This window comes from Typha latifolia, chromosome 2 (genome assembly GCF_019914945.1).
Source record: "Typha latifolia isolate L0001 chromosome 2, TyphaL0001v2, whole genome shotgun sequence".
NCBI classification, from domain to species: Eukaryota; Viridiplantae; Streptophyta; class Magnoliopsida; order Poales; family Typhaceae; genus Typha; species Typha latifolia.
The window spans coordinates 17,610,505-17,634,104 of record NC_133087.1 but is presented as its reverse complement, the minus strand read 5'-3'; the positions used below and the strand labels follow the sequence as shown (position 1 = coordinate 17,634,104).

General features: G+C 39.2%; 4 protein-coding genes across 5 annotated transcripts; 3 read left to right on the top strand and 1 right to left on the bottom strand.

The window, feature by feature from the left end:
* Window positions 1-1,315: 1,315 nt before the first annotated feature.
* Window positions 1,316-7,030, top strand: LOC140782921 (mitochondrial thiamine diphosphate carrier 2-like). 2 transcript variants are annotated; one of them, XM_073129802.1, is made up of 7 exons: window positions 1,316-1,717; window positions 2,235-2,351; window positions 3,291-3,402; window positions 3,515-3,642; window positions 4,177-4,329; window positions 5,705-5,854; window positions 6,527-7,030. In XM_073129802.1, exons 1-7 carry the CDS (start codon window positions 1,601-1,603, stop codon window positions 6,743-6,745), a joined length of 996 nt encoding a protein of 331 aa, XP_072985903.1. In that variant the 5' UTR covers window positions 1,316-1,600; the 3' UTR covers window positions 6,746-7,030. The 2 variants fall into 2 exon arrangements, with proteins under 2 accessions (XP_072985903.1, XP_072985904.1); XM_073129803.1 differs by having other exon boundaries at window positions 1,345-1,717; window positions 2,235-2,343.
* Window positions 7,031-8,232: 1,202 nt separating this feature from the next.
* On the top strand, window positions 8,233-18,682 carry LOC140781589 (homeobox protein LUMINIDEPENDENS). Its single transcript, XM_073127639.1, has 13 exons — window positions 8,233-8,762; window positions 9,797-9,824; window positions 10,307-10,437; window positions 10,644-11,095; window positions 11,175-11,268; window positions 11,348-11,441; window positions 13,008-13,134; window positions 13,216-13,267; window positions 13,349-13,389; window positions 13,541-13,629; window positions 14,449-14,919; window positions 16,644-17,239; window positions 17,341-18,682. Exons 1-13 carry the CDS (start codon window positions 8,571-8,573, stop codon window positions 18,259-18,261), a joined length of 3,288 nt encoding a protein of 1,095 aa, XP_072983740.1. The 5' UTR covers window positions 8,233-8,570; the 3' UTR covers window positions 18,262-18,682.
* Window positions 18,683-18,818: 136 nt separating this feature from the next.
* On the top strand, window positions 18,819-20,361 carry LOC140781591 (psbP domain-containing protein 7, chloroplastic). The gene is made up of 3 exons (XM_073127642.1): window positions 18,819-19,165; window positions 19,556-19,781; window positions 19,885-20,361. The coding sequence occupies exons 1-3, from the start codon at window positions 18,859-18,861 to the stop codon at window positions 20,198-20,200; spliced, it is 849 nt and encodes a 282-aa protein (XP_072983743.1). The 5' UTR covers window positions 18,819-18,858; the 3' UTR covers window positions 20,201-20,361.
* Window positions 20,362-20,502: 141 nt separating this feature from the next.
* Window positions 20,503-23,358, bottom strand: LOC140781590 (protein indeterminate-domain 7-like). The gene is made up of 3 exons (XM_073127641.1): window positions 23,090-23,358; window positions 21,886-22,285; window positions 20,503-21,480 (listed from the first exon to the last, which is right to left on the bottom strand). Exons 1-3 carry the CDS (start codon window positions 23,280-23,282, stop codon window positions 20,655-20,657), a joined length of 1,419 nt encoding a protein of 472 aa, XP_072983742.1. The 5' UTR covers window positions 23,283-23,358; the 3' UTR covers window positions 20,503-20,654.
* Window positions 23,359-23,600: the final 242 nt, after the last annotated feature.

The window sequence follows — 23,600 nt, the reverse complement described above, 5'->3', positions numbered from 1 at the left end:
ATTTAGTATTTTTTATTAAAAAGTATTATATAAGTATAAAGTTAAATATTATTTTATATTAGGGATATTGCATAAAAAACTCTTTAGTTTTGAAATAATAAATTTGCGCTCTTTTGCACATTTACCTCTTAGTAAAAGTATACATTTAGAATTTTAAATGCATACATTAACAAAATTAAAGTGTATATTTTATATACTCTATAATTTTAAAAACTAAAGAGCTAAATCTGCCAGTACCGTAATTAAAGCGTTATATATATATATATATATATATATATTGTACTTGTTTTAGAGGGAAAAAAAATAAAACTGATGGTAAATTGATTGTTTAATATTTTATTTTAATATGGGGTGAGAATTTTTCTATGTGAATGTATATAAACATAGACAACAGTTCGAAGGGTATTAGTGTGAAAATTTAAATATAGTCAAAACTTTAACTTCCGTGTCAACGATAACATCCATTGTCAGAGGTCCGAGTCATCAACCACCTGCCTTGGATAAAGCACGAAAAATACGCAAAGAGATAACTTTATATATAAAATAAAGTAAGAAATTTGTTGCATGTTATGTTGGTTTACACAAATTTATTCTGGCTACTTTATACCGTTCCAAATTTAAATGCTAATAAATTAGTAGGATCTCACAGGGAAAGAAAATTACAATATATAAACTTGCCAAGTAGGTATTTTTATTTTAAAAAAAAGTCTTAAAAATTAGCTATCGAACGAGTAAGCTGGGAGGTATAAGTTCACAAGCAAGTATATTTAAGGTTTTTATGTAAACTTTTAAAATATTATAATTATCCTTTATTATTATTATTATTATTATTATTATAGTAAAATATTAGTTATTGTTAATGTTAAAAAAAACATATTAGATAGCTATATAACTCTTCTTCTTTCTTGAAGTTTAAAATATAAGATATTTATCAATATTTTTTTATTTTGAATAAAAAAAGATAGTTTAGTTGTACTATAATATTTGATAGTTTATGAGTTATTTTATGCAATAATATAAGGGTAAAAAATAGAAATTTTCATTTAAGTTCAATTTTAATTGTGATTGATTAATTTTTATTATTAAATTTAACTAAGAAATAGTATAATTATTTCGATGGCAATTTACGAAATTCTGAAGAATTTAGCGATATTTGTGAGTTTCAAAAGGTCTAAGGGCAACTATGTAAGAATACCTGTATTTAAATATGGAGTTAGGAGTATATTTGCAAATAGGGGGATATGGAGGGGTCTAGACGCAAAAAACAAAGACCATGTAGAAAGATAAACGAAATAAATAAATAAATTTAAAATCCAGAAAAGTAAAAAAAAAGAAAAAAAAAAAGAAAAAGAAAAAGGCAAGAAGCGGTCCTCTCCTTCGTAAACGCCTCTATCTCCGCCTCTTCCATCTTCCAAATTCCAATGTCGGCGTCTCTTCTCTTCTCGTCAAATTCCCGCTCATCTCCATCTATCCTTCAACTCGCCCTTATAGCTAATAGATAGCGACTTGTCGAAGCATAGCGTTCTCTTCTACCGCTTCTCTCGATTTCCCCTACCAGAAAACCTAGAAGACAGTACTCCAATCTCGGGATCTGACGCGGATGGAAGAGCCCGGGCAGCTAAAACGGGCGTTCATCGATTCTTTGGCGGGAGCGATCGCTGGAGGGATCTCTCGGACGGTCACGTCGCCGTTGGATGTGATCAAGATTAGGTTTCAGGTTTGCGATTTGGATTTACATGTCGTTAATGATTCTATTCTTTTGTTTCGTTTGATCTTTTTTTAACTATGTGGAAGAAGAGGTGGAGTAGGCACTCGGTTCGATTGATGTAGGTTTAAGCAGGGTACTGAATGTGGCAGAACATTATTCGTAACATAGATTTTATCTTGATCGTAGCTCATGGGATACGTGGGATACATTATGTTAACATAGAATTCGATTTTTGAACACTCCTCTTTGTAATTGTACAAACTGAACCCTGCTTATTTGGCTTATTTGGAGATTGGAGCATTCTATGCTTTCTTTCTTCTTTTACTTAGTTCTAGCACAGCCGTAAAATCACGGCCAGTAAATGCCAATGTTATGTCTTTAAATGACCTACTATTTTTGTTCACTAGTTCCTTTGGACACGCTTGAGATTTATCGTGAACCTTTTTTGAGTTATATATATCTTCGAGCTTTCATGGCCTAATAAATAGCGGGGGAAATAAAGAGTTGTTTTGCTGATTCCTTGCAGGTTCAACTGGAGCCTACATCTTCATGGGCTGTTCTCCAAAGGGAGTTGTATGCACCGTCAAAATATACTGGAATCTTGCAAGCAAGCAGAGATATTTTCCGAGAGGAAGGTTTGCCGGTATCTCTCTTCGGACCAATTTTATTGTTTACTCTCTACCTTCCTTGGATTAGCTCCTTTTTTTAATTTTTTAGGTTGATAATAGAAGTTTCTAATAAATCCTGCCCATGTTATATTGGTAGAAGTGGCTTATACTGAAAATGAAAAAGTAAAAACAACTTGCTCTCTCATATTCTATAAAAAAAGATGGTAGTTGCTTGTTTGTAGGAGGAAGCTAAGGCTTAACCATGCTGCTATTGTTACGTTTCCCACTACATATAGAACTTACTGAGGTGTTATTGGGCATTTAGAAGTTAGAACTATCTAAGCCTAGAGTTATTTCTAGAAAGCATGCCAGTGTCTCTTAGGTAGCCTGATAAAATTTCTCTATATGCCAGCTAGTCCAGCCAATTTATGGGTACCTTCTTTTTAATCTGGTAGGTTCCTGTATAAGTTTTTTAGACTTCATTTAGTTTATCCCTCCATGCTTTTGGTGTTTAAACTGATGAGTGACTATCTGGATGAGGGGAGGAGCTGTTGTAGACAAAGGAAAACTTCAGAGAAATGTAACCTCAGGAACTTTAATCTCTCTCTCTCTCTCTCTCTCTCTCTCTATCTATTTATGTATACACACTTCTCATTTTATTGCCTTTTCTTCTGTTTTTGTTCTTTTGCTCTAATTAGCTATATGATTTGTATTTTCACCTGAATATACTTTTGTTATTTTATTAGGATTCTTGGTACTTAACGAGTAACATTGTTTTGTCCTGTAATTCTACTATGGTTGCTTATATTAGCATGTAGCTTCTAGTCATCCTGCCATTTTATCTGCTTAATTACTTATTTTCATTTGTTTTATTTGTGTTTCCTTTAGTTTTTCACACAAAAACCATCGAAAGATAATTATAGGAGTAGTGGAATAAAAATTGTGGTAACTCTTTGAAGTTTTTATCTATCCAGGGTTTTTGGAGAGGAAATGTTCCTGCTCTACTCATGTACATGCCTTACACTGCTATTCAGTTCACAGTTTTACACAAGTTTAAAACTTTTGCGGCTGGTTCATCCAAGACAGGTATGGGAAATGCCTTGTATGTCATCCCTTTCCTTGACTTTTAGTTTCTAACCCTCTACTGTTTTTCGCTTATTCCTACTCAACATGCTTATCTATTATTGCTCCTTTCCAGAGGATCATCTGCACCTGAGTCCTTATTTATCTTACGTAAGTGGAGCATTAGCAGGATGTGCAGCAACATTAGGATCATATCCCTTTGATCTTTTACGGACCATTTTAGCATCACAGGGTGAACCAAAAGTATGTACTAATTTTTCTTTTCTTGTTGTCTGCTCCGGAATAATGATTAAGTTGCTAATTGCTTTCATTCATTACGAGTTGTCATTTGATGAGAATAATCTTCATATTGAAACCTTGTCGCTCATACTGTCGAACTTGATTTGATCCTACGGTTGTATATGTTCACTAAGTTTCAAGGTTTGACCTTGATATCTTAACCTCAGTTAGGAGTTCTAGCTAGGTGTTTATTTGTGCGTGAATTCTATTGTAGAAACTAGAAACATTTTCTTGAATATCAAAAGCTTGTCTACATCTACTTTGTGCAAATAGCTCTTGTTTTGATGAAATATATGAATTTCTTTATAGTATAGAAGAACCTGCTGAAATGGTTTGTGTATCATTATATTGGTATAAAGCATCATCAAAATGTTTCTCCACTATTGAATACCAATATATCATTATAATGTATCATAATGGAGAGAGAGGAAAAAGGTTTGAAATGAACTTGATGAATGAAGAGACCTGGTTTTGACAATGTGGCTCTTTTTTATATAGGTATATCCCACCATGAGATCGGCATTCATTGACATTATTAATACCCGTGGTATTCAAGGGTTATATTATGGGCTGTCACCAACACTTGTTGAAATCGTTCCTTATGCTGGTTTGCAATTTGGTTCATACGACACGTTAAAGCGATGGATGATGGTATATCTGGAACTTATATCCTTGTTAGTTTTGCTATCCTTGAAAGTTGATGATGATCTTTAATGAGAAATGCAACTGGTTACAATGTAAAGTGCATCTGTCGTTGCCTTACCGTGAAATCAATAAAACCCAATGCTTACTAATTTTAGTGGTCACACTTGTCTTTCTCTTGCTTTGCATCATGTTTAACAAGGTTATACGTTTTTGACGAGATGCTCCATATATCATGCAATTTGATGTAACTCTGCTTTTAAGCTTATTTGGTCAATGTTAACTCCAGCCATCTTCCAGTGCAACTGGACATAGTGTATATATGAAAAAGCACTTGAATCTCCATTGTATACCATACAACTGGAACTTGCTGCGTGTTCCAATGAGGCTTCATGCACATCTTTAGCTGGTCATTTTTTATGTTCCTTGCAATCTGTGATCAGACATAATTATCTTTGATTTTGTAGTCTTGAATATCATTCTCAGTAATGCTGGTGGCTGTAAACAGATATACTTATCCACTATATTTTCTTCTCCATACTTAGAATTGTCAATGACTTAACATCTTCAATCAATATTTCTGTGTCAGCCCTGTTATGTCTTTCATTATTTAAATGTATGATTACCAAATGTCAAAGATATTAATCAGGATCCAGTAGTACGTTTCCTGTGACCATATACTGAAAAATGGAAGTATAATTCAGATGCTCTGAGCTATATAGACTACTGTCTTATCAAATTTGGAGTAATTTAATATTTAATATTTAATTATGGGCTTCAGTGTCCATCCTTGAAATAAGTAATGAGAAAACCTGCAATATGGTCAGCTGTTGCAAGATCTACACCATTATTTTCTTTTCATCAAGTATGATCGTGCCACAGGCATGAACTGTGCCCTAAGAGAGAGAGAGAGAGAGAGAGAGAGAGAGAGAGATAAGGGATGACTCATTTTTACTCTTCATCGCTTGCCGAGTCGCCATCGCCACTCGCTGCCGTCCAAGCTCCTGCCGCTTGCCCCCCACCACCACCCAAATCAGGTGCCCTAGCCTAAGGAGGAAGAAAGGTTAAGAGAGAGATCTGCCACTCACAACTTATGCTTTTAATCAACCGGTCCGACCCCCCCCTCTCTCTCTCTCTCTCTCTCTCTACCTTTCTTTCTCTTTAGGCTAGGGCACCCGACTGGTGGGGGTTGCGAGCGGTGAACTGCGAAGCTATTAGGAGGGGTGCCGCGAGGCACCCCTCGTGTCATGTGCTAATACGCCACTGGCACGGCCATCGTTGTTTTTTGTATCAAAAGTAATAGTGGTATTTTTATTCATACTATTATGCCATATATTTGTAGATTGGATTGTTTACCAATATTTAGTTGAATTTGTCCTTGCAGGAATGGAATAGGCGCAGGTTGTCTGATCTTAGTGCAATTAGGCAAGACGAGTCTATCTCAAGCTTCCAGCTATTTCTCTGTGGGGTTACAGCCGGAGCATTTGCTAAGTCTGTGTGCCACCCTCTTGATGTTGTAAAGAAGAGGTTCCAGGTAACCCATATTATGTCCTAAAGAGGATCCTTCCGTTCATGTAAATTTTACAAAGTATTACAACCAAAGAGTACTTGTGTCATGACATCTTTCTCTTAGGACTACTTTATGCATGCATATAATTAAAAATTTTCTCAGTTCACAAGTATCTTAAATATTGAATGAAGATAATGTTGGATATGTCCTTGGTATAATACATTGTTTATTCCTTTTGTGGGTTCACTAACTTACATATAAGTCACACATTCATCTATTAGTCTTGTCAAAATGTGAAGATCCATAGTGGTGCCTTTAACTGAGGATACTGATGTTGACCTATCTGGTTTAAGTTTTGTGCCAATTAACCATTAAATTCAAAGTTCACAATATTGACAACTCTCATGTTAAGAGATATTGTTTAAATATTTAACCAGTAAACACTAAACACTGGTCAGGCCCTTCTGTTTTCTTTGGTGCCCTTCATAACTTTACAGAGTGGATGCTATCCTGACATCTGCTGTCAAGCTCTTTTACTAGGCTTGGCTAGGCATTAATTTTCCTGATGTGTATTATCAACTGGACAACTGAATGTATCTGATACTTTTGTTGATGCATAATGTTTGTATTTCTTATATTTTTCTGTGTTGCTTATATGATTTTATGCTACATTTGTCTTTCTTCATGACACTGCAGATTGAGGGATTACAACGACACCCGAAGTATGGGGCTAGGATTGAGAGCGAAACCTATAAGAACATGTACCATGCCCTGAAAGAGATTGTGGTGAAGGAGGGGTGGGCTGGCCTTTACAAAGGCATCTTCCCTTCTCTAGTAAAATCTGCTCCAGCTGCTGCTGTGACGTTCGTGTCCTATGAGTACATTTCAGACTGGTTAGAGTCAACATTGACGTGAAATACGTCAATTTTCTTTTTGACCCTGATATATTCTTTTGTTGTAAGTTTGCTCTATTCTTTTGGATGCCTTGTATCATGAGAGTATCAGTTAGAGTTTCAGATGGACTGTGTGGTTCTGTTAGACCCTGCAATGCAGGATTTGGCAAGCCTCCAGTTCCAACAAGCTGAATCATTCTAATAAGCTTCTGCCTGACAAAGTCTTGACATACGGTAACATGTAAACACTGCATTATGAAATCATTCCTTACTCTTTTGAATCTGGAATTTGCCACTTCTTTTGACATATTGTTGATCTCGAATAGCTGGGTCTGGGTCTGAAAGCTTGGCTATTATCATTGTTTTGAGTCCAGTCCCTTATTTTTTAAAACAGGGTTGGGCGGTGGCTATCTTTTTCTAGAACTTCTAATTTCCTTATATAGCGTGTAAGGCTATCATGTGCTGAGCTAATCAGTGGAATGACAAGGGGCAGTTTTCTGGATGATCTGAACTTGATCTTTATTGGAGTCAATGTGAATGAAATCGATGTTGCTATGGAAAAAGCTGTAATCAGTTTTGAAGTTCTTTATACAGTGTTGAATGCTTTGGAATGGAGATGCTGGTTCCCTGACATCACTCGCACTTTCCCCCATATTTAACCTGCCTTTCATTTGTTTATGTAAATTTTCTACGTGTGACAATGCATTGCTTCTTCTTGTAGATAATAGCTAGTTTAATGTAAGCTTACCATGAGTTTATCTTTCCTCGATTGTTCTTTGTGTACTTTATGCATGCTTCACCCTAGCTGGCTTTACAATTCTGATGTTACTGATTCAATTGAGTTGTCTATGAACTACATTTGATTGGAGAATGTTTCTGCCAGTAAATTTCGCTTTTTAGAAGTTGATCCTCATGCCTAAATCTGAGAGCACACACTAAGATTCAGCAGTTATCATCTTGGATATGTGGAATCTGCTCGTCAATAGATTCCATTTGCTTCTTCTCCAGGCTACCAATTCCTACAAGTTATTTATGTCTGCTAGATTGACCGAGATATGTTTGTTAGGATTGAAAGCAAGAGCCCAAGCAGACTCAGAGAAGGAAGTGAATGACTCCACTTAAGTTCACCCATTCTCAAAATTAAACCTGCAGGTATATGAGGTTAACAAAATTCTAGTCCTCCACCGCCATGAATACCACCAAGTATCCATCTGAGATCAGCCCAGCAGAGGGACTACACTACATATGAGGGCAAAAATTAAGATATGAGTAGAGTGGACTCAGGTAAACTCAATGTGTAGGTTGAGGAAATAATGGCCAATTCTTTTGCCATGTACATCTTTGATCTATTGAACAAAAATTTGCTAACGTCTCATCTAGTTAAAATTCCGCATGGTAATTCGGTTATCGGATTTATATTTCGGATCCTGCGTAGACTCAGAATCCGCTCCACTGTTGCCATCTAACGAGAAAGCGTAAAATGGGAAAACAAGCAATGATAGCAAAATTAGATATTTCTTTGGTTAATAAAGCGCGCCGGCTGTTTTCTCCCTTGGTTTATAGACTTATAGCGGATTAAGCGATCGCCCTCTCTCTCTCTCTCTCTTCTCTCTCCTCCCTCCTCTCCTCTCCTCTCTCTCCTCTCTCGTTCTTAGGCTGCGCTTCTCTCTTCCTCTCTCTTCTCTTCGCAACGCCGGAAACGTAACCCTAACCCTAATTGTGCGGCCCTTTCTCGTGTTTTTTTTGTTTTTGGTTTCACTGTCTCCCATCTGGGGTTACACCTTCTAATCCCTTCGTCGGAGCCCTAATGCTTGGGCTCTCGCGCGGTGTCGCCGTTGGGATCGTTGATGGCTCTCGTCCCTGCGGCCGCGGCGGGTGGTCTCGACGAATCGGATGCCATAGCTGCCAGCTCAATGGAGTCCTTCGCGGGGCTCGTCGACTCGCAGAAGGAGCTCTTCCACAGCCAGATCGAGCAGCTCCAGAGGCTGGTGGTCGCCCAATGCAAGCTCACCGGCGTCAACCCCCTCGCTCAAGAGATGGTATGTGATTGATTTCCTTAACCTTTTTAGGGTTTCCTTGCTTTCTTGTCAGATTCGTTGTTTTCTTGTATGGTACGCGAAAATACAGAAATGTTTCATGCTTGGGCTGTGAAAAGTTGGAATCTTGGCTTTGATGAAGTTATGAGTTTTTCTTCATCATGTAATTGTTGAGAGATATCTTCTTCTGCGCGTTTATTAGCAATAATTTCTGGATAGAGCCTTGATATCTTGAGCTCTTCTTCGTAGTAATGTGTTATTTTCCCTTTTTGGCTCGAGCCTTCTTTGCCAACATTTAGATAACTGATTTTCAAGTTGCATGCTATCTTTGTTTGTTGTTCTAGGAAGGTTGATAAAACTAAGAACTAATCAAAGGTTAGAAGCAGAAATCGATGATAACATTATATGGTATGGAAGAATTTATTATAGGATTTTTCCTGTTGTTTATGAAAACTCTCATAAGTCATTCTAAATATTTAAGCGGCACAAGCATCTGAATCTTTGACACAAAAAGATGTAGCACCATTCCTTTCCTAGATTTTCTTGTTTAGTATGGTTCCTCTTTTTATGACAACACTATGTAGGAAAAGACATTAAAGAGGAGGTGCACCTCTTGGTTATTTCCATGTTTCTCCTGCTTCTGATGCTTAGTGAAAAGTTGTAGTATATTGCAGGGTTTAAATTCTATGTGTAGTTGTCTATTAGGCATGCTGCATGTCTATGCTGATTGGATACAGGAAATTTGCATTGGGATCAATGTGTTCTTCTGTGCTAACCTATGCCAGCCTGTTTCTTGTCTTTCTAGGAACTTGGTTAAACAAGGCTGTAAATTTTTCATGTCACTACAATCAATGCTTCCATACATGTTTGCTTTTTCCCTTTTTGTAATCTTATGTTTTTTGTTCTATAACTTTTAACATTTTGATACAGTCTAGAGCTATGTTTTTGATGCTATCTAATCTAGCTTTCCATATTACAACATCTTTAATTCAATAATATCAAAGACAAACTGATATTGTCTTTTATTTCCCATGCAGGCTGCTGGTGCATTGTCAATTAAAATTGGTAAGTACTTGTTTTGTAGAGACACTGTAGTTGATATTTTCTGTGACCAATAAAATCAGTTCATGAAATAGTTCAGTTCCTTTCTTGCATGTATATCTAATTTATCAGATTCAGGTTAGGTGTACTTTTGTCTTAAGGTTCTATAGCCTCTTGTTCATTAAATTAGAAGAGGGAGGGGAAGAAAAAAGCCAATATAGGTGGAATTAGTAAGAAAAGACAGGACAACACTCAATTTAATGTGAAGCTGTGAATTAAATAGTGGAGGAAAGTGATTCATCTAGTGGCCTAGCCGACCACAATTAGTTGCAACAAAAGTCATAATTGTTTAAATTGTTTGCATCTCCTTTTCCTCCTATATGTAAGCACTTTCTGTAGTTATCGTTGTTTTTTTTTTATTTTCTTAATGTTGTTTAGTCTCTAGTAGTTATTTGATGGCACTGAATGTAGGGGGTTATATAGGAATTTTTTGCTGCATTTTACAGGGAAAAAGCCAAGGGATTTGCTGAATCCAAAAGCAGTGAAATACATGCAGTCAGTTTTCTCTATTAAGGATAATATTGGGAAAAAAGAAACTCGGGAAATTAGCGCTCTTTGTGGGCTGACAGTTACGCAGGTTATTTTCTTAAATCTTGTCAGTGTGATCTGAATTTTACAGATTTATGTATCAGTTCTTATGTTACTTTTCTCTTTTCATGTTGTCATGTTAAAGGCTATGAGCAGTGCATTCTCTTTGTTCACTCTCTCTTTTCTTTTCCTTTAAAATATCTTGCACTGATTTGCCCATGGCCATTTACAATCAGCTGATGTGCCAACGTGTAGGTTAGAGATTTTTTTGCTGGTCAACGTTCAAGGGTGAGAAAGCTTGTAAGCTTGTCACGTGAGAAAGCAACCATATTAGAGGCATCTAGGGCATCTAGTCATCTGTTGTCTGATGGCTCAGATCCATCTGTGCCTGCTAGAAAAGAGACACCTGTAAATACTACTGAGCTTCTGACAACTAAGGAACCTTCAGTAGTCCCTATAAACTCTGGGATCCTTAATGCTGTCAAAGATGTCCAACAGGTCATTGTGCATTCAGTTGATGCTACTAACCCTGTTGAGGCAACTCCTTTATCCTCATTGCCAGCTGAAGCTATTCCTGGTGTTAACTCTGAAGATAAGAAGTTCTTGGATGACATTGTTACTCTAATGAGGAAGGAAGAAACATTCTCAGGGCAGGTGAAACTGATGGAATGGGTTCTCCAAATTAATGACTTAGCAGTTCTAAACTGGTATGCTATCCTTCCAATTTATGATGTTTGGAGGTTGTGAATGTCACATGATCTCAGGAATTGTCTATCGAATCTTCAGGTTTTTATCAAAAGGAGGTCTTACCATTTTAGCAACATGGTTGAGCGAAGCAGCTACAGAAGAACAAACTACTGTGCTGCTTACTATTTTTAAGGTCCTTATCATTTGTTACTTATGCATGTTTGTTGTCCATATGATAGTTTTTTTTTAACCCCTTTTTTTGCCATGTATAGGTTCTTTGTCACCTGCCACTACATAAAGCTTTGCCCATACAGATGTCAGCTATTCTGCAAACTGTCAACAGGTTGCGGTTTTATAGGACATCAGGTGTGTAGATATTGATTACAGAATAACATTTTCCATGATCATGTTTGGAAGATCATCGATCTCATAGCCTTAATTGTATAATGTTTGTAGGAGGGAGTATTATATGAATTGCTGTGATCTATCAAGTGATTGCGTGCTAAATATGCCTTCACTTTTTAGTTGGTTTAAGTTTCATGTTGCACCTTTTTCTTTTTGATATGAGAGGATGGTTGGATAAGTTGCTGCATATAGATAATAAAAGCACTATAAGTTATGTTCAGCTGCCCGAGAGTTGAGTCTAGATTGTAGGAATATTTATTCTCCATTGTTGGATGACATGGGGAAGGGGAGGGAGGGCATTGTGCGCAAGATATAAATGATCAATTATCTTTCTTCAGATGGATTAATCTTTTAATTTTATTTTCTTTCGAGGATTTTTGACAATGAGCATTTGTCTTTTTATGTCTTGCTTGAATCTGTAATTTTCTTTTCTGTTGATTCTTTTTGTTTTGTTTAGGTATTAGTAAAGTTCATTTACTAAAAGAAAACTCAAACAGTCATTAGTGGGCAATTTAGTCAGTCGATTCTATAATTCTATTCAATCACTCGTACATTTTATAGGTTTTTGGTCCATAAAAAGTTGAATGTACTCTTCTTGAAAAGAATCCCCTTTCTGCAAAGTCAGAAAAGCTATGTAAGCTTTTGTTTTATAGACTGCCAAGAATTGATTAAAATTGTTTTTTCAAGCATATTATATGTGGTAGTGTCTCATTGTAGGACAGAGGCTGTATATTTATTTCTTTTGTTGCTATCTGTAATTGGAGGCTAGGTTAAAGCTTGCCATGGTAATAGCTTTCTCACATGTAAGCTGCTGAGGTTTCATGGAGTGGCAGTAACTCGTGTTGTACGTCCACTTAGTATGGAGATTTTGTTTCCATAAGACAAGATGAGTTTTCAAAAAATGAGTGCTTTAGTATTGTTTTTTACAATCTCACATGTCATTATTAATTTAGGATGCAACTTTTCCATGCTGTGTTATGGCAGGTGAGCTTAGCCCAACCATGAATATCTTATATCTACAAGAATCCATCGCCCTTATTCTTCCAACAAAAAAGTTGTGATTGTATAGTGGACACAAATGTTCTAACATAGCGTGGATATGTTTTCCTTAGTTATAATTGACATGGATATGCTTTCCGCCCTGATTCAATACTGCATGGAATTGTGTCCTTGAGTAAGCTTCATCTTCGGCCAACTAGACTAAAGCGTGATAATTAGGAACTGATTTTTGTTGAATGACTCCTGTTAATGTTTTGTTGCCAACTTGTTGAAAGTGGTATAGATTAATTTAAGAGAAATATTCTATTCCTGAGAGCAATTTGTTTGGCAGTGTATTACTAATGAATTTTTCTGCAAGGAGCCTGATGTTTATACTAAGTTTTATTTTATTTATATTAAGTTTTATTTTATTTTATTTTTTCACATTGATTGGTTCTACTTTCCACCTGAACTGTTTAAATAATCTATCTTTCACTGCTTTTTCTCTAATTGGCCTATTTAACATATCTTATCTTATCTGAAGATCAGATATATCAAATAAAGCCAGAGTTCTTCTCTCAAGATTGAGCAAACTGTTTGTACGAAGCCAGGCCTTGAAGAAACCTCATTCAAATTTTGGCAAGGATGCACGGAAGGAGATTGTTAGCAGACTAAGGTGTGCCTTTACTTTCTACACCTGAAGTACTTCTGTTTCCATATTCTAAGTTTCTTGGGACCTTCCTATTTCTATCTATAGGGTTGGTGAAATCCTCAGTGATGAGTCTTGGCAGTCCAAAATTGCGAGTCCTGTAAGTATCTAGAATTGTAACTTGTAATATAACCTCCACTATTTTAGAGCAATCCTTACTTTTCTTTTGCGTTCTTGTCAGGTGGAAATTCTCACCCTAACTGAAAATACGGAAAATAGCAGGTGTTCATTCTTTAGTCTGGTTCTTCTATGTTTCATCTTATTTATGATTATCATATATGGTGATAAGAAAACTCCTGTTCTGTGCAAGTCCATGGAGTTTTTTTTCCGTTCAAACCTTAATTTTCTCTCCTTTCTGTTTGTGTATATCTAGGAAATCAGAGCCTAAAAGAGCATTAAAGCTTCTCCCAGCACCTTCAGATGAGTCAAGCAAAAAGAATGATCGAAGTGCCCAATCATCAAGTATCCTTAAGCTGAATCTAAGATTGGCCTTTAGAGTATTTTTTTCATCCATTCTAAATCTTTGCTTTTCTTCTAACATGGGACTGCAACATGTCATGTGCATGCAGAAGTCTTCTAACGTGGCTAAAAAACAATGAGAAAAAATGTGTTTTTTTTTCTAATGTGCATCATAAAAGATAGGAATTGCACCAAATGGTTGGAATAAGGGTTTATGTTTATGTGCATCGCATTGTCTTAACCTCCCGCTATCGTGACTACTGTTTATAGCAATGCTTATCCAAAATGTTTGTTCTTGTACGGTGACATATTACTAATTTGGCTCTTTCATGAAGCTTCTAAAAAACTCAACAAGAGAAGTGAAAAGTATAGAAGAAAGGAGAAGAATGATCCTTTTATTTTCCTTTTACCCATGCAGAGGAAATCCTGCAGAATCCAGCTTTTCTTTTCCTCAACGTTTTCTTTTCCTTTCCCTTCCTATACCCTTATTCATATTGTAATGGAAATAATAACATGTCAGAATTTTTTTTGGTAGCCTATAAGTAAGCAATGGTGTGTGGGGTTGGCAATGAGATTGTGTACAAAAGTTGCTGATTCATGTCATGGACTTCATTTTTCAGTGCTTCCTAAGTTGTTCAGACTGAAAGGGTTATCGAATATGCTGTTACATATCCTAGATTATTTAATCTTGATAGGGAACAGTGTCCAATGAACATAATTTTAAGATGACTTATTATAGTAAATCTACTTGTTCTATGTTCTTTAGCGATTAATTGTGAACTCATTACCTTTTTGGACAGTAAATTCCTTAACCATTTTCAGAAACTAAAGAACGCAGAAAAGTTTTACTGGTGGAGCAGCTTGATCGTAAAACTGCAGGCAGAAATGTGCAGGTTGCCAGAACAGTGGTGACAAACAATAGCAGACCACTATCAGCTGATGACATTCAAAAGGCAAAAATGCGTGCAATTTTCATGAAGAATAAGTATGGCAAGACCGATGCCTTAGATAGTGAAGATAAACTCCCTAAAATAGAAAATGATAAATTTTCTTCTGGTTCCCACATCCGCACCATATTGCCTGCATCCAGAATATCTCAACTTCCTCACCTAAAAAAGTCTCTGGAGTTTAAACCTTTAGCGCCTGCAGAAAATAATCTTCCCATTGCACCTACAGCAAATAATCTTCCCCCTAAGCTGGAAGCCTTGGTCAATCCAAAGACAAATTCAGCTTCCCAAGAAAATTTGATGGAGAAGTTGAAGTGCAACCAAATCCCCTGGCGGACACCACCAGGTACCTTTGCTTTGTGCTCTTTCATCTGTTTGCATTTCCACTTGCTGAATATTTCCAGTCTTGAGGGAAGCATGGAGCCTGCCTTCAAGTTCAACATAATGTTTTGTTATTGTGGACTATCTGAATTGACAAAAATTTATCTAATGAATAATGATCCTTGACAGCTTGGAAGCATTTGTGTCAGTCTGGCAATGTGCTCGAGAGAATTAAGGTCATTGTAAATAAAATGCTGTTTAAACTACTTGGAAGAACATCAGTATCATATCATGAGTAAGCCACAAACGTTTTAATTAAACAAGAGAAGTTAGGCATGAAAGAAAAATTCTGATGGTGCATTTCAGTGAAGTGGAACCAGTCACACTGGATGTTCAAATAGATTTTGCTGCAGTGAAGGCATAAGCATATATGATCTCATGGTCTTTCATGCTTTCAGCTTCTGTTTTGTTACGTTAAGAGATACTCACAATGGAAGGCGACGATAATGATAAAATTTTAAGATATTGAAGAAATTAATCAACTGAATGTGCCCAAAAAGCTGATACATTGCCTTGCAACTGGTATTTCAGATATGATCTCTTTGCAATGTATCAAACATGGATGTTGATCTAAAGGTGTTTCCTGTGAATAGATACCTTCCAAAAGAACTATATTCTGTTCTCTTTCCAGCGTTTGTGCATGGTGAAATCTTTGTTAGTGCTATTTAAGAAACCATCTGGTTACCTACTACTGGGACTAGTCAGTGCTAAGCACTCAGAGAAGTTCTGAACCTCTGGTTGCTTGACAGGTGGCGATTTCTCAGGTCTGAAAGTATGCAAAACTGGGTCACACGTCTGACTTGCTGTAGCCAATTACAAACTTCACCAGTCTGTGGTTGTTCGTAGTCTTAAATGATAAAAAAAAAAAAAAATCACCATTTCCCCAATCTAATATATATTCCCTTTTTAAAGTTAGAGCAAGTGTGCAACCGTGCAACCGTGTTAAATCCAGTTCGATACGATTTAGCTAATTTCTGCATTCATATAATTTTGTATACTCCACTTGTGCTGCTCTACAAGCATGTCTTCAGTGGGGATAATCTTTATCCTGTGTGATTTATTAGTGCTTTCATAGATAACCAGCTTCTTGTGGTGTTAGCATGGGTATTTGCAGGTACCATTTGTTATGGTGATAGCCTAAACTGTTCAGATGTTATTAGTTGGATGTTCTCATGGCATTTGCCATCTGTAAGGAATATCTGATAATTTAAAAGTAAGAGGTTTATTTGTTCTTATAAAACGTAAGAGATTTTATACCAGGCATCTCAGTTTCTGCCAACAGAGTAAAGAGGTGTGCTGCAGCTGTAGGCTCGGTTATAGATATATGTGTTTATTTCCTAGGGAAGGGAACTGGACATGAATTTTCAAGTTACTTGTCTGAGGAACTGCTTTGCATGCCTGAGAGGGGGCATCCATCATTGGTGTATTCAGCTCGAAATATTTCACTAACATGAAATTTCATAGTATGTAGCCCCAGTATAACTTTTGAGAACGTCTTCATATTAATATTAGCGATGGATTAAATAGTGTTAATGCAATTTCTTTTATGATCACTCATAGCATGTTTTTGCTAAAAATTGGTTTTTGTTGGATAATTTAGATGTATTTAGAATTTGCTGAGCATAATTTAGTTGTCTGCATGCACGGCTGCTGTTATTTGATGCATGTCTACCACGTTATTTGATGCAGAGGTGAGAATTGATCCTGTATGGAGTGTGGGTGCCGGGGAGAACAGCAAGGAAGTTGAGATTCAGACCCAGAGGAATAAGCGGGAGAAGGAAACAATATATCCAAGCCCACAAGAGATCCCCCCGAATCCAAAGGAGCCATGGGATACAGAGATGGACTTCGATGACAGCCTTACTCCAGAAATCCCCACTGAGCAGCCACCAGATGCTGATGCGATGGAGGAAGAAGAACCACCACGCTCTCCTGCCAGCAATGGAGTTCATGACATGCCGGCCGCTTCTTCCTCGATGGCTCCACCACAGGTCACTAATGGGGCGCCAGAGCCGGATCTCGAGTTGCTTGCAGTATTGCTCAAGAACCCGGAGCTGGTCTTTGCTCTGACTTCCGGCCAGGGAAAGAGCTTGCCCAGTGAGCAGACAGTGGCCCTGCTAGATTTGCTGAAGAAGAGTGGCGTTGGGCTGACAGAATTGGTGAATGGGTTAGCCAGTGCTTCTCAGGAGAATTTTAAACCACCTGAACCAGTGTGTAATCCTGAGGTCGAGCCGATTCCTGCTTCTCTTCCGTCGCCAACGCCGCCATCGGACCCTGCTGCAAGGGTCAGTCTGCTATTTGAATTTGTCTGTTGTTAATGTTTTGACTTTCGAGAAACTTCTAGAAAATATATTTTGACTGACGTATGCCTTTTGTGTTGTTGCAGAGTAACTGGAGATCAGAATTCACGACCTTTGCAAAGGCTCCAGTGCTGCAGCCTCATTTACCTGGTATCAGAGATAGAGATGGTTCAAATATTCCGAATACTACTACTCAGACCCTTATCCACCCTTCGTTGATGGCCACTAAGCCGTCTTACCCTCCAGCTCTTTCGCGTTTGCCTGCCCAAGCTCCTAACACCCTCATATCAATGCCTCAGTTGTCTGTGACTATTAACCCCTCAACTCATCACCTTCAGATACCTCCAGCTTCTGTACCTCATCAGAACCCATACTATCAGGTGCAGCAGAACTCTGTTCCTGATGCTATGTTACCTCCAAGGCATCTGCCAGTGGACAATGTAGCGAGCATTCCTCCATTGCTACCGCGGCAGGAGCCTTTGAGTCATGGCCGCCCGATCGTCTCCAGTAATCATATGTTACCTTTGCATGCAAATCCGCTAGAGCCACAGTCTGCCCTTCCGACATTTCCAACCAGAGTAACATCATGGCCGTCCGGTAGTACTACTGGGTTTGCCGGTGCTGGGAGACGCGATGTGACACCAGATCGATGGGTTGGCCGGCAGAATAATCCCGTAGAGTTTCAGGCTTCAGAACAAAGGTTTTTCACAAACCAAAACAGCTATAATGCTTATCCAGCTGGACATACAGCAGCGCACCATGTTCTTCCAGGCCGGACTTCGGATCAAAATGAGATCCTGGGTAGGTCCGAATACTTGGAAACATGGAGCCCAGGAGGCAGCCCTAAGAGATCTCCGGCGTACAGGGGTGGCTGGAACTTTGCCGAACAAAGAATGGACAACGGGCGGAATTCTAATAGCCAGTGGAATCCTGGGGACCGGAATTACCACAGGTCTGGCACTGGCAGTGGTAGGAGAGGCGATCATGACCGTGATCGGAGGAGATAATATGATATGGTACTTTATCAGATGAGATTTTTGAGGGATCACCCATTTTGCCGGGAGGATTTCTTCTAAGATTTATAAGCTGGAGGGGAGTAGAGAGGTGGATCAATGTTCCGTACCAAACTAACAGCCAACTCTATAATCAGTTGAATCAAAAAAGTTACACCCACTTCCAAATACTCTTTTTAGCCGTATAAGAGTAGCGCGAGTTATATCTATCTATCTATCTACCTTATGATTACTAAGGCCTATGCAATTGTTTGCTACTTATTTAATCGGAAGAAGGTTCAAAGTTGTGCGACGCCTCTTTCTTGCATTAGCTACAAGCCTGCAGCCAATAAGTCGCCTTATAAATTGATATATTTATGTATCAACTGTTTGTATTACTGATTTTGATAGTATTCAAGTACATGTATTTCGTTCTTCTCGATGTGTAAGATAAATGGATCGAGTTGAGTTAGTTGGATCTTTAAACTCGAATCCGAATCCGAATCTAATCCGCATAATTATCGCAACCACCCAAAATCGAAAAGAATCCCCCCCCCCCCCCCGAATGCTGCTAGCTATATATCCACCATTTTAGCGAGAGTAATAGAACCGATGGCGTTGCGCGCCGCAGGAGTCGTCTTCTGGTCCAATTCCTCGAATTCTTTCTTGCCTTCTCGGGTCCAGTGCTCCGCGGAAGGCGGATCCCCGGCGGAGGAGTTCGCCCCACTGGAGGCAGCGTTCCGGCGGCGGCTACTAGTGGGGTCAGGGGCGGCATCGCTGGTGGCGGTGGGGGCTAACTTTTGTGGGATCACCAGCTTCCTCCTCGGGCTCTCGCCGGAGCTCGGCCGGCGAATCCGGCTCGATGTCCTCTACCCTGTTCGGGGTTTCACACGCTGCCTCGATCTTACCAAAGGATTCGGTGGGTCTCTCTCTCCCCCGCATACGGATCGAACCTTATCTGCACCATCTTAGATTATTGTTTTCACTTCACACCTTGTGCTTATTACTATTTGCACCTCGGTTTTTTAATTTATTTTCAATTCAATACTTATATTATTGGTAAAATACCAAATCCCACCCGAACGTGGCTTTTCAGAATCAGTAAACAGCCAAGCACACAAAATAAGGGTGTGAAATGTAAAATCCTCATAGTATAATTAGAAGCGCGAGCTCGAGTCGACTTGAATTTGGCTCGATTACAAAAGGAGCATGTTTAATTCGACACCCTTTGAATAATTTTTTTTTTATATTAATGGCCAAACGACGAATAGTAAAACTCCTATCTTACTATGTACTGGAAATGCCACAGAGTTCATCTATCCGTCAAGCTGGGTAGGAGACCAAACACTTGTATACAGAGCAATAGGCAAAGCAGAATCACAACGGCCACTAGACCCCCCACCACTGACGAACGGTAGATCCACCCCCCGGCCGCCTCGCGCCGTCAGCGACCCCGTGGCCGCCTTCGGCCCTCCAGGATCCAACGGCGAGCTTAACGTCAGCGTCATCGTCTCCACCGTCCCCCAGGACTTCTCGTACGTCACATCTCTCTCTGTCTCTTTATCTCTTATCCAATCTCATCATTTAAGAAGAAGAAGATGATGATGACTATTATAACACTTGGTGGTATGATTATAGGATTGAGGCCTTTGGTGGCCCAAAGGAAGTTGGTGAAGCAGTACTTAGGAGGGTTGCTGGGTCTAGGAGAGGGCAAGAGATTAAGGCTAGTCTAATCGATGCTTCTGTGAGGGAGGATGTGGTGAAGAAGGTGAGGTACTACAAGCTTGAGTTTGGAGTCGAGGGGCCGTCGTTTCGCCGGCACAACGTTGCCATCTGCTGTGCGAAAGATGGCAAGCTTTACACTCTCAATGCTCAGGCACCTGAGTCGGCATGGCCGAAGGTTAAGCGAGACTTTTTTGAGATTGCAGATTCTTTCACTCTTACTGAAGCATGACCCAAGAAGCCATTATTTCACCATTTGATCTTTTAATTGCTTCTCTAATTTTACACAGAGGATTTGTCGAGAAAAGATAAGAAAGTAAGTCATCGTTGTTATATTATACATGTAACCATGGAACCGGAGTTGGATTTTCTAGAAATCGTGTTGGCCCAAAATGCAATTGTTACGTTTCATTCATTTATAAAAGTTTGAAAACTTGCTCGTTTATAAGCAGATCATGGTCGAGCAATTTTTATCTGAACAATTTAATGCACTTTAACCTTGTACCGGCATTTTGTTTTTAGGGACTAGCGAACTAAGGCCTTTAATGCACACGTATGTTTATTTAACTCCAACTCAGTCTAGCTCCCTTAAACTTTCTAGCCAAGTAAAACTCCTCCTCATGCAAGAAGAAACAAGAAAGAGAGAGAGAGAGAGAGAGAGAGAGAGAGAGAGAGAGAGAGAGAACTCAAACATCCCACGTCGTCTTCTCCATCTGGTGTTGAAATGGATTGAGAGCCTCCTCCAACCTCTGCTGACGAATGACTCCTTCGAGCTCCATCCTCTGCAACTGCTCCTCCTCATGCGAGCTCCTCTGGCCCTCAACTCCCAAATAGTCCACGGTCGTGACCTTCTTCGACGTCCCATCACCATCACCCAAAAAGAATCCAGCGGCCCCGGAGAACACCCCCATACCTCCCATGGCCATTGAAGACTCGTCAAAGAATCGACTCCCGAGCCCACAACCCCCATCGAACCCAACCATCTGAGTGCATTCTCTTTGGGCCTTCATTGCGCCGTACGGCCGCATCCCGGAGAACCGGCCCGGCCCAGCCATGACGGACGCGAAGCCGAAGCCCCTGCCCCTCTGCATCATGGGGGTGACCGTGTTATCACTAGCAGTTGCACCCAACTCAGCCGCCTTCTGGAGAAGAGCCGTCGCCGATAAGTACGCCGACCCGGCCACGGCCTGCCCCATCTTGGATTCCCCAATCACATCTAGGCCCATTGGGTCTCTATACGAGTGGGGAGGAATGGGCCTTGGGCTGTGGCTAGAGAGCATGAATCCTGCCATGGTTAGAGGTGCCTCAGGAATTGCCTTGAGATGCGCGCTCTTCGTGTCCTGGCCGAAGCCGGCGATCCCAATGGTGGTGGTGTTCTCATTCATGAGGTTGGAGGCTTGGCTTTGCAAACTTGAACTTGAGGTTATAGTAGCCATCATGGGCTGGCTTAGCTGCTTGGTCTCATGGACCAGGGCATCACAGAAGGCTCTATGAGTGATGAAGCTGTCTCTCCTGCCAATAAAATTGCATGTCAAGATATAAAAGTTATGAATCACACCAACTTGGACATAGAAATAACATAAGGTGCATGTTTGACGTAAGATCTCTCCGGAGGATAGCTTAGTAATTCGAAGGTGACGAGTCAAAGTTTGCAACTGGAGCAGGTCAAACCTTTTGAACTCGCACACGGTGCTCAAGAATGAGATCACGGACTCTGAAGATACCAAAATCAAAGTTTCCCATCTTATTATTAATAATTGTCCTGGACCTTATCTCCTCCTCCTAAAAAAAGTTTCCCGTATCATCTAACATATATATTACTAAGCATAAATCATGTACTGTTATATTCACTTAAGCTAACTAAGATTGCAGAAAAGAGTAGGCAATGAGGTAAAGATGAATAGTATTGAACTGAACCTGGAGAAAATAGTGCCACAGTCACACTTGTACTCCCTAGTCCCACACGTCTTGGAATGAGCCTTCCAGTCCGACTGCACTGCGTACTTCTTCGAGCACTTGTCGCATTTCCATTTCTTCTCGCCATGCTTCCGGCAATAGTGCTTCTTGATCCCGGTGAGATCGCCGAGAGCACGCGCAGGGTTATGGTGTACGCAAGATGGCTCGGGGCAGATGTACACCTTCTTCCTGATCACCTCAGTGCTTGTTCGCTGCCTCAGCTTCCATGGCAGGTTATGGCCGCGGCGGTGCAACTGGAGGTTTTGATCCCTCTGGAATCCTTTGTGGCAGATCTCGCAGACGAACCGGTTCGTCGCCATTAGGGTCTTCGGCGATAGGGCAATCACTTCAGCATTTGGATCTGCACTTGTTCAAGTGTAATTCTTAAGTATACATCGATCTCTTAATGATGCTGCTACGAGATTGTAGTCTTTAGTTATTAAAGTCTCATTAATAATTAAGAAGTGGAGAACCAGTGGGAATTATTCACTTGACTTAGATTCTTTTCTAATTACTTTGTTATACATATACATATTCCAAGTGATAAAATAATTCTATGATTTTGCTCCATAGGATAATAATAAATGGTAAGATTTGTCTCTACAATTTAGTGAAGTACAAAGAGAAGTTTCTCTCTCTCTCTCTCTCTCTCTCTAGATATCTTCCAATTTATGGTGCATGATAAGTTATGTAATTATGGCACTAGGAGTCATCATAACAGGAGAAATGTCAGAAAACAGGAGGCAGGAGAGCCTAATAATAATAATAATAATTATTATTATTATTATTATTATTATTGTTGTTGTTCTCTAAGTATCATCACATGCATTCCATGGAATGTCACAAAATATGAGAACATTTAATACAAAACTATACTATTATTAGATTTCCTATTAAAGAACAGCCCATTAAACCTTACAACAGTCTAAATCTTGTCATTTTCCTCTATATTATTTTTCAGAGAGAAGAAGAAGATGCGGACTAGCTAACAGTTCGTGCAATTATTGAACTGCCTATCTAATAATTGGCATCAAAAGATCTTAAAAAATACAAGAAAAGAAGTTGAAAATTCAACTAAAAATCAAAACACGCCTATGTCTTTACAACTAAACCAACAGAGATAGAAAGAATCCATCATGAAAGGAAAAAGTATAGATTTAACTACCTGGAGTCCCGGGGAGGTTTCTTCTCTTCTTGACGGGCGGCGGTGGATCAGCCGTGCCCTCGCCGGCGATGACTGATGAAGCATGGAATGGATTTTGATGGTGCAGCTGTTGTTGCAGCTGATCATGGACCTCATCCTCTCCTGTGTTTGTTCCAGAGGAGAAGCTTCCACCTTCTTCTGTTATGTTTGACATGGATGGCTACCCTCTATTATGTCTCTTCCTGCTTTCTTTCTAGTTATACAATCTCCTCCTCTTCAAACCCTTTCCTGAGGTGTTTGTATTATATGATAAAAGTCGAGGAGGGCAAACTTGGAAGATTGTTTCTTTGATTTTTAAACCTATCTTTTGTTATAAATTTTGTGGTCTCTTGGGATCAGAGGAAGACAAACTTCCATTTCTATGGTATGTCAAATTGGAATATGATATTGTTTTTATAGCTATCTATAAAGTCTAGACTTAGAACCAAGCTTTTCTCACTCTATTCCACATTGGTTGATGTGATCTGCAACC

Coding starts and splice junctions, on each gene's coding strand:
- LOC140782921 (XM_073129802.1), top strand. CDS start 1,601: ATGGAAGAGCCCGGGCAGCTAAAACGGGCGTTCATCGATTCTTTGGCG. Junction 4,330..5,704: donor CGTTAAAGCGATGGATGATG/GTATATCTGGAA, acceptor TTGTCCTTGCAG/GAATGGAATAGGCGCAGGTT. Junction 5,855..6,526: donor TTGTAAAGAAGAGGTTCCAG/GTAACCCATATT, acceptor ATGACACTGCAG/ATTGAGGGATTACAACGACA.
- LOC140781589 (XM_073127639.1), top strand. CDS start 8,571: ATGGCTCTCGTCCCTGCGGCCGCGGCGGGTGGTCTCGACGAATCGGAT. Junction 9,825..10,306: donor TGCATTGTCAATTAAAATTG/GTAAGTACTTGT, acceptor TGCATTTTACAG/GGAAAAAGCCAAGGGATTTG. Junction 13,390..13,540: donor GAAAATACGGAAAATAGCAG/GTGTTCATTCTT, acceptor GTGTATATCTAG/GAAATCAGAGCCTAAAAGAG.
- LOC140781591 (XM_073127642.1), top strand. CDS start 18,859: ATGGCGTTGCGCGCCGCAGGAGTCGTCTTCTGGTCCAATTCCTCGAAT. Junction 19,166..19,555: donor CGATCTTACCAAAGGATTCG/GTGGGTCTCTCT, acceptor GAAATGCCACAG/AGTTCATCTATCCGTCAAGC. Junction 19,782..19,884: donor ACCGTCCCCCAGGACTTCTC/GTACGTCACATC, acceptor GTATGATTATAG/GATTGAGGCCTTTGGTGGCC.
- LOC140781590 (XM_073127641.1), bottom strand. CDS start 23,282: ATGTCAAACATAACAGAAGAAGGTGGAAGCTTCTCCTCTGGAACAAAC. Junction 22,286..23,089: donor AAACCTCCCCGGGACTCCAG/GTAGTTAAATCT, acceptor GAACAAGTGCAG/ATCCAAATGCTGAAGTGATT. Junction 21,481..21,885: donor TGTGGCACTATTTTCTCCAG/GTTCAGTTCAAT, acceptor TTTTATTGGCAG/GAGAGACAGCTTCATCACTC.